Source organism: Nuphar pumila, chromosome 8 (assembly GCF_984573655.1).
Source record: "Nuphar pumila chromosome 8, dmNupPumi1.hap1.1, whole genome shotgun sequence".
Lineage (NCBI taxonomy): Eukaryota > Viridiplantae > Streptophyta > Magnoliopsida > Nymphaeales > Nymphaeaceae > Nuphar > Nuphar pumila.
The window spans coordinates 116,559,008-116,568,647 of NC_143256.1; the positions used below are offsets into that span (position 1 = coordinate 116,559,008).

At 38.0% G+C, this 9,640-nt stretch overlaps 1 protein-coding gene across 1 annotated transcript; it reads right to left on the bottom strand.

The window, feature by feature from the left end:
- Positions 1 to 696: 696 nt before the first annotated feature.
- LOC149830346 (large ribosomal subunit protein eL31-like) lies at positions 697 to 7,702 on the bottom strand. The gene is made up of 2 exons (XM_090016459.1): positions 7,557 to 7,702; positions 697 to 1,241 (listed from the first exon to the last, which is right to left on the bottom strand). Exons 1-2 carry the CDS (start codon positions 7,640 to 7,642, stop codon positions 962 to 964), a joined length of 366 nt encoding a protein of 121 aa, XP_089872585.1. The 5' UTR covers positions 7,643 to 7,702; the 3' UTR covers positions 697 to 961.
- Positions 7,703 to 9,640: the final 1,938 nt, after the last annotated feature.

Sequence of the window (9,640 nt, forward strand, 5' to 3'; positions counted from 1 at the left end):
CCCACACACACCGGTGGGACTCAAAGAACTCAAACCTAGGACGAAGAGGTCAGCACCTTCTCTCCAAGCTCATTCCATATGAAATCAAAACAAAGGACTTGAACTGCTTCGAAATTCCTTCCATCAATTCCAAAAGATTAATTACCGAATTAATTTTGGTAGAAGCAGCTAGAATATTTGACCTTGTGTTGGGACGTTGCATGTTCAAAACCCAATGGTATAGTGTGTACCTGGTGGGGTCTGCCTAACCCCAGCTTGCAAAAAAAAAGAAATCATGAATCCAAAACACACAATTACCGACAACTCTCTTGATTTTGGTACTACTTGGCGTCATGGCAGCCCCTTAAGGTAACCGCATTAACATTGTTTCTGTATTCCGAAACAGAAGCCAGCTTTTGTCTATGGTTATACAAAATCAACCGGATCTATGGTACTCAGCCAGTATCAACATTGATAACGGCTATTTTTTGGGGGAGGCGTGGGGTGGGGTAGGCCATGAAATGACCTCGCCATCGGCGACTGCAAATCGACAAGCCCCTGGTTGGTAGAATCCTTGATACCCACCCAAGAGTTGCCTTCTGGTTTCCAACTAACGACATCCCATCAACTTGGTGACATTCACAGATCACCCAAATCAGATGGCCGGAGCCCTTATGGGCTGTTTATAACAGTATATGTAACAAACAAGAAAATTAAGTGCATAAGTTGCCAAATCACATTTAACGGGTTGGAGAAAGGTTATGTTTGAAGAATGCATTAAGACAAGGAAAAATAACATACATTAGCACACAAAGTCCAAACTACTACGAATTATGTAGGCAAAATTCTGATTACCAAAACAAAAAAGACTAAATGTTTAAAATATCCAATAGTACGGTGCTCATGAAATTTTTCTGAACGACTGAAAACACTGCCTCTTTTTTGGTAATGCTGAACTACCTAATTAAGTGAAAGGTGGAGTTTAATCGCCTTCCTCAACAACCTTGGTCCCCAACCCTTTGAATCCTTCAGGAGGGATCTCTGTCACCGTGACCAGTGAGTAGAGCTCTTCCTTAGCATCTTCCTCATCATTCCTCTTGCGTGAAATCCGCACTCGCACCCGCCTAGGCACACTTCGGATACCCCGACTCCATATGTGCTTGTTCAGCTTCACATCCACTCTCACATCTGTGGTCCCCATTGCCTTCTGTGCGAATTTCCTGATCTCTTTGATAGCTTTGGGAGCCATCTTTTTAAAAGTGCTGTTAAGAAACCATGAATCATTTAGGGTATTCCAAAAAACAAAATACTCCTTTCCTTTAAAATGAAATCAAATACATGGAAATTGGAAAGAAAACAAATGAAAAGGAAAAGTGCCTCCCATTTTTATAATTGTTACAGAAAAATATGAAAGCAGCAAAAAGTCAATTTAAAAACTGAAGGGAACTTGCACTTTCTGAGGGATGGACGAAGCTGTAACTTGTTATCAATGAAAAGGATCTTCTGTAAATCCCACTACTAAGTTTTCATTTCTTGAAGGAAACCATTATAGACTTTTGATCTCCATATTTAAAACCTTCAACTTAATAAATACATGAGTGTTTTTGTTGGCGTTCACATCCTAACCAGTCATTTTGCAGATTATTAGAAAGCTTCTTATAAAAACTCAGTTCCTACAGAGTAACAGATTGCAGCCTATGAATGAAAATCCAAACTCTCCAAACTTCAAACGAAAATGAAAAATAAAATTCAACAGAACCTCAGGAAAGAAGAAATACAACAAATCATACACGGGCAAATATGTGTCCTTCAAATGCAGGTTATAATCATTAGAGGATGAAAAGGGAAGCAATAAAACAGAGAAGTTATCAAAACTTTGCAAGGCAGAGGCACCATACAGCAGAGCAAGTTGTCATTGATAGGTATTGATTTACTGGATCCTAGGAGCTGTTTTACATCGGGGTACCAATCAAATGCACATAGAGCCAGAGCTTAACTTTTCAACAGGGCAATCTGTGCGCAAAAAATTCTAGTGTATAGTTTCCCATTGCATATTTGAGAGCATGAAGAGAAGCAGTTAATAACAATAGACAGATGATGTATGAAACACATAGGGAATCTAGTTTTTGACAATAGAAGGGATTATGCCAATAAGCTCAACTAAACATTCACGGTCACACAGTCTACAGGACCTGTCAGCAAACCACAAGCTTGTTTGCATGTCAGATTGAGGTCATCAGCAAATCAGTTTACCAAAATTAAGAAAACTCAGATTCATCATATTCAAACTCTCCCTCTCTCTCTCTCTCTCCCAATATATATCGGCTCTCAGATCGTCCTATCACGACCATGAGCAGGTCTTTTAGTGCTTCAAAATCAATGGCCCAGATTTTATATTTTCTTGAGAAAAAGTCAAAAGGAAAAAGGAAGAAAAGCATCCAATGTACAAACATCAAAAATAAAAACTTGATGTCAATGAAAATTAAAACATGAAAATGGAAGAATTTTTATAGTAAAAAGTATCATGACATTTTCAAAACTCAGGTGATACTTATGAATGTCCTGAACTCCATCAACAACCAACAATCAACAATGCTGTTCATGCAGTGAGAGCATACCGTGACTGCAGTAACTAAAGCAAACTATGCATCAAGATGTGTGTCTATGGACTTCAAATGAACCATTTCTCCAAAGGCTTAAATTTTTGAAACACCAATGAGATAAAAAGTTTCCTCGGAGAGCAGATGACAATCTTTGCAGATATAAGTAAGTTTTGACAAAGATGTAACTTGCCCATGGAGTGGGTGATAAAGTTCAACATGACCAGACAACAAAGTGATTATTGTGACCTGCCCAAAAAATATAACTTTCAGAAAAATCCTGTCTAAAGCATCAAGGTTGATACTGACATGGTTAAGGATGAACAGCAAAGAAGAATGATAACATGGTTGATGTGGTTATGATCAAATGCACAATAGTTCTGTTACTAGGCATGATCTTTTCAAAATGAAGTTATCCCACAAAAATAGTGATAACCTAAGAATGTATGTCAGACATACAATTATGTGTTTTTCAAATAGTACAGCAAAAAAATGACAGACGAACATGTCATAATAAATCACTCCTCTAAAGTGAAAAACCTACAATCAGGATGATCACATCATCACACGTGGTCCAGATCATAGAGCTATGAAATTGATATTACACCAGTGGTTAAGCAACTCTAACCAAGGAAAACACATGCACGAAATCAAGGCAAAAGCAAAGTTACAAAGTTCCCTACTTTGGGCAGTAATCTGAGACCAATGATATGAAGTTTCAAGTTTACCAGAATCTCTTTTTCATAAAATCGGGTTACCATGGTATACTGAGGTCTTTGCACCATGGTGGCTACAATCAGCAACCAGTGAACGTGGTAACCATGGGACAAAACATAAACAGGCTACTAGCCAGACATAAATAAATCAAAAACACCAGAAGCTGTAAAATCTCAGAAGTCAATCCCCCATGTGGTCAATGCATTATGAATTGGCTCCAGGAAGCTTGATAGTGCTTAACTAACATGTCCTTGACTTGGTACATCTTGTATGACTATGACACCATGGAATCCATAAGGCAGCCACAGAATACTGCCAACTAACAAAGTAGTCCTAGCCTTAGTTGTCAAAGATGGCACCTAGGCACAGCCTAGGCAAATTAGGCAGCCCCACCGCCTGAGCGACCAGGTTTGGGCGGTGGAGCCCTATATTACCACCAAGTAGCCGCCTAGGCCTTTTTTAGAGCTTAGTCCTTTTTTTAAAGTTTGCTTTTTGAAGATTTATTTTTTGAATTGTTTTTTTCTTCGAGGAGGAGAAGACATGTTAATTGTCTATTGCTTGTATTAGGTCTACTGTTGAGAAGAAGAAGATATATTGTTTGTCTATTGCTTGTATGTCTATTGTTGAGAAGAAGAAGACATTATTTGTCTATTGCTTGTATTATGTCTATTGTTGTTATTTTTTTTTTGTATACATGATTTTATTTTTTGTGTATTGTTCATTCACATTGTTAGTTGTATGGTTTGTTTATTCAATTGTTAATTTATTCTTAATTTGTTTGAGCAAGTTAAGGTTATGTAATATAATTGCTTTACAGTGTTCATTCACATTGTTTGTTCATTCACATTGTTAATTGTTTGACATATTATTTGTCTATTGCTTATTGTCGATTGATTTTATATTGTATACATGTTTCTTATTATGTTTTTTTCTATTTCTAAACTTTTTTTATTTGGGGCCCCACCTAAGCCTTTTTAGGGGCTCAACCACCAAGGCTCTACCTAGGTGCCTATAACAACTAAGGTCCTAGCATGATCCATCGCTCCTAGGGGCATTTTCACCATACTTCGCACATGCCCAAGCATCAGTTGCCGCCACTGCACTGCACCACGCCCGTGCACATGCCACACTTTGCACATCCCATTGCCGAATCCAAGCACAAGGCACACACTGAGGCATGCACCCCTCTCTTACGCACCATGCACCGTGCCAAGTCCCATACCATGGCATGCTACAAGGCTCTTTGAGACTTCGTGTGCAACACCTTACCTCACTCAACTCATTGTCGTCCTCGACAATGTCTTTGCCGAATATCTTCAAAACTGAGGAGTTTGAATTCAACAACGCAACCCATCTGGACATTGTGCTTCTTCGTTCCATTTGGTTCCTTTACGTTCTAATCCTTACGGGATACCAGTGTAGTCGCAATCCTCAAGTGGGTCTCCCATACCTGTATGTAAGGGGTGGCAAAATCTGACACAACCCGCCAATCTTAGCCGGGTTCGGGTGTGGCTTAAACGAGTTCGTGTCGTAAATGAGTTGACCCGCCTAACCCATTTATTAAACGGGTCGGGTTCGTATTAGGGGTATGCCAACCCGGCTGACCCGTTTAATAAACGGGTTAGGCGGGCGGGTCAACCCATTTACTCGAACCCAACCCGCCAACTCGTTTACTCGAACCCGACCCGCCAACCTGTTTACCCGAACCCGACCCGTCAACCAGTTTACCCGAACCCGAACCGTTTACCCGACCCAACCCGTTTATTAAATGGGTTAACCGTGTCGTGTCGGGTTAACCGTTTAATAAATGGGTCGGGTTCGTGTTGAGGTATGCTGACCCGCCAACCTGACCTGATTGCCACCCCTACCTATATGGCATCCTGCCATCTCCGCTCACTGGCACGTGCACCTCCCTTGCACATGGTAAATTCATCCAACTTTGGTGCCCCTTCGCCCTGACTTCACGAATCCATGTGGCCCATGCACAAACCACCACAAAAGTGAAGCCTATTCTAAAAGTTTTTCCTTACTTGACTTCCACTGCAAGCCCTCATCGACCATTCTCTGGCTCAATCACTTCAAGTTTTGTCAATCCAACTTCGATCATACCCATCTCCACACCACTTGTCTTCTTGACCATGGTCCATGGAGGGTATGCCGACACTCCGCTCCTTGGGATATCTTAGGTTTGCCCCAAGAGCAACAAATGAGCAACAACCGATGTAAAACACATGAATTTTTGATATTTTTAGGAGAAATAAATGCAAATTTAATGTTAAAATATTATTCAAACTTAAGATGAGAATTAATTGTAATTCAACTTTAATTTGGATTCAAAATAAATTTCAAGTTGAGAATTTAGTCTAAAGCAAGGTTTATTATTTTTAATCAGATTTAATCTATAGATTTAAGTTGTACTTAATTAGAATTTAATTTGAATTTCAATTTAGTCAGAATTTGAATTGAGTGTGCATTTGAATTTGAAATTTTACCAAATTTGGATTTCGATTTGAGAATTTGAATTCAGATCAGATTTGGATTTAATTTAGATTTAATAAATATGTCTCAAATATTATAATTGGATTTGGGTTTGATTCGAACCCAAATTAAGATTTAATTGAATGTAAATTCAAATTTGAATTATACAATAATTTGAATCTTATTTGAATTATAAATTGAATATCTATGATTTTAGTAATTAATAAATATAAAAAATGTGATTTTATATTTCAAAATAAGGTGAAAAATTAGAAATTTAATGTTAAAAAATTAGAAATTTAATGTTAACTTGATATTTAAATTATGTGATAAATAGAATCATAATTGAATTTGGGTTGAAGTTGAATTTAAAATTTAAGCTTATTTGGAGTTAATTTATATTTAGAATTTTAAATTTATTGGAGTGTAAATTAATGTGGATTTGGATTTTAGTAATTTAGTAAACATATATTATCAACGTTTTTGCCTATAGTGCATCTCATTCATAATATTAAGAAACAAATTTTCAATGAAAACTTCCTGGAGACATTCAAGAGGTCTAACACTTGAACAGGTTGCCCTAAAGCTAAAAATCCATCTTGGGATCTAATTTTGTACATGCAATGACACCCAGATCAAGGGAATGGCAAGCCCAAGCCAATGTCTGCATATCTAAAGAACGGTAACTAGGACACCATAATGCAGGACCAGACTAAGAATTTGTTTCTGCTCAGTGGTCAGTCAGGGCCAGCATTTAGGCCCTCTTGTCACAACATAGTATAAAATCACTTGATAACTCAGATTCCACAAATAATTTACTTGATTTGGTATTCTTCCTCTCATTGGCACATTTTTCTTTAAGAAAACGGGTTCTAGAATCATTGGGGAAGGAAGAGAGAAAAGGTAAAGAAGGATTAGGTTCCAACACTTGGGAAACAGGGCTTTGGTTATGCTACACACACTTGCACGAGCGGCAGACAAGCATTAATCTTAACGATCAGAATGTTGGATTTAGATGGTTTCACCCCTCCTCCATCTTAATTCCCTTGACAAGTCTTAAAAAGAGATTGGAGTTCCTATGATTGGGATTTTCTCTCTCCCAGGCTTCGAATATATTCTGGTGATCTCACATCTAACCGATCCGGTAGGGCTGATCCTTTCTAAATATTTAGAAGGCTGATAGTTGTATTGACAGGGACCGCAAAGCCACACCTGATAGATGACCAATCACAGCAACTGCCTGATGAAAGGAGGTGTCTCCAGAGTCCAGAGAGCGTCTCTAAGAGGCATGACTGCAGTGAAGGATAACCACCAAAAATACAGGGTCTTATCTCGAACCACAGGCGAAGGTTCACCTGAGATCCATCCCACCATTCTATCTTCAAGCACACAAGAAGGTTCATCTGAGATACATCCTACCATTCTTTGAGTTCTAAATCAGGTGATTTACTCCATCGGCAGCGCCAATAATCATTTTTACAAAATCTCACCAAAACCAACGGATGCTTCTTAGCTTCCAAATACACCCACAAGCAAAACAGGTGTGATGCAATATAACCGTGTTCGCTACAACATAATCGAGAGCCAGAACAATAGACGCAACCATGAATTTACGCAAATTCATCACTCTCCTCCAAATTCATTCTCACCAAACCAATGCAAAAGTCAATCATTTCAACTAAGAAAAACAAATAACACTGCATTCTATCAACCACAGGAAAATTCTACACTTACCAATGTAACTGGACAGACATTTTAAAGAGAGAGAGAGAGAGAGGTCACCATCCATGGAGACGCTTGTGGAGGTTAATGGTGTACTCTCTGGTAACCACCTCCTCCTTCCTTCCCTTCCCTCCCTTCTCCACCATGGCTGCGGCTGCGGGTGTTTCTCCTCTTCTCCCAAAACCCTAACCCTAAGTTTACCCTTCGGCCGCAGACGACTTATACAAAAGGGTACAGTACTTAAACATTAGACCCACATCTTCAGTAATATAACGGAAATATCCTACTTTTATTGGAGTACACGTATACCCTTCCAACTAGCTATATATGACAACGTTAGCCCTAACTTTACTTTGCCGTTTCTCTCATTGTTTTAAATATGCCTATAACAAACATTCACGAGGGTATTCACGGGATATGTATAAATCTCCATTTTAGCCATACAACTATACGGGTCGGACTCGGGTTGGATGCTGATCGGGAATATTCAGATTCAGAGACGGACTTGGCCCCGAAGGAAGATCCAATTGGCCTATATGGCCTGATCGGATATGGATTTACATGTAATCGGTTGGGTTTTTGAGTTGGACTAGGGTTCGCGCCTGTATTGCAGATGTGTTAAAGTAATTGTTAACATTCAAGTCAGTAATCAGTTGTAGTACAGAAAGGTTTTGTATACCGAATCCAGATAAACAAACTCAGATTCTATCAAATGTCCAATCCAATGTTATCGTAATCATATCGGACCCTAAATCGGTTTTCAAAACTATTCAGTAAATCGGCCTATTATGATTCTGAACCGACACCAGCTGAATAGGCCAATTTTTAACCAGCAAATGATGTGTTTCACGTATTAAAAATATTTTGAAATCCCTTTAAAAATTATTTAAAAAATAAGACAATTCAGTTTGTTTCATATCTATTTTTTGCCAATACAATATGATTCAGGCCAATTTGCAACGACGCTGACAACATTGGTCCATCCCAAAATTAAACCATTTAGATGTAAGTAGGCACTCATTGACAAATTAAATGGCTGCATTTGGTTCGTATTATCATACTTACTAGAGCAATACTAGAGCAAGAAGTGGGTGCGAGAAGGGATGCATGAAGTGGGATATAAGTAGGGTGTCAACGGGTCGGGTTTGGTTCATACCCAGGTAGAACCAGACTTGAATAAGAATTTTGGGTATAGTATCAGGTCTGGACTCGGGTCTAATCGGGTCCACTATAAGAAAAACCATACCTAGACCCGATAAGAACTACATGAACCAAACCCTAGCCATACCCGGTAAAACCATAATTTTTATTATTTTTACATTGAAATTTTGTGGGCCTTAATCGGAACTCGGGTCGGGTCCAGGTCTGGTATAAAATTTCACAAACAGGTCTTCTTATTTATCACCATACCTGGACCCTATAGGGCATAGTGACAAACGTTTTTATCGACAAAATCTCATTTTTTAAAAACTCGTGAGAAATTGAATTTTTTTTCATAAATCTCACATTTTTTTGGCAAAATCTCGGCAATAAAAATTTTATTTTTTATAAGAAAATATTAATAAAAATTATTTAAAATAAAAATACATGGTTTTTTCACTATAAATAGCCATTTAAAACGTAAATATCACATTGAAATCATGGTATTTATGTTTTTTTTTCATAAATCTCGTGATATTTTGAAAATCTCGTGAGAAATTGTCATTTTAAACTTTCAGGCAATTTCTCGTGATATTATCACAAGATTTTCATAAATCTTGGGATATTTGTCACTATGCTATAGGGTTTGGTTTGAGTCGGGTCCGGGTAAACCAGGCCCGATGACACCGATATAAGTGCTTAAAAAATTCTTGGATGTGTGAAGCGCGAAGCGTTTAAGAAGAATAAATGGAAGTGAATAAGAGATAACAATGTAGGTTGTCAAGGCAGATTGTCTTCACAGGAGAGCATTAAAAACCAAAATAAATCTTAAACAGACTAACATTGATATAAAAATAAAAAACCACTAACGACAATCTAGGTTGTCACGAATGTTTTGGATTAGAATTTCAAAGTTTAGAGATGAAAACCAAGAGATTTAGAAAATTATGACCTATTAAAATTCTTAGAACTCGTAACCAGGTCTCATCATGATCACTGAAAAT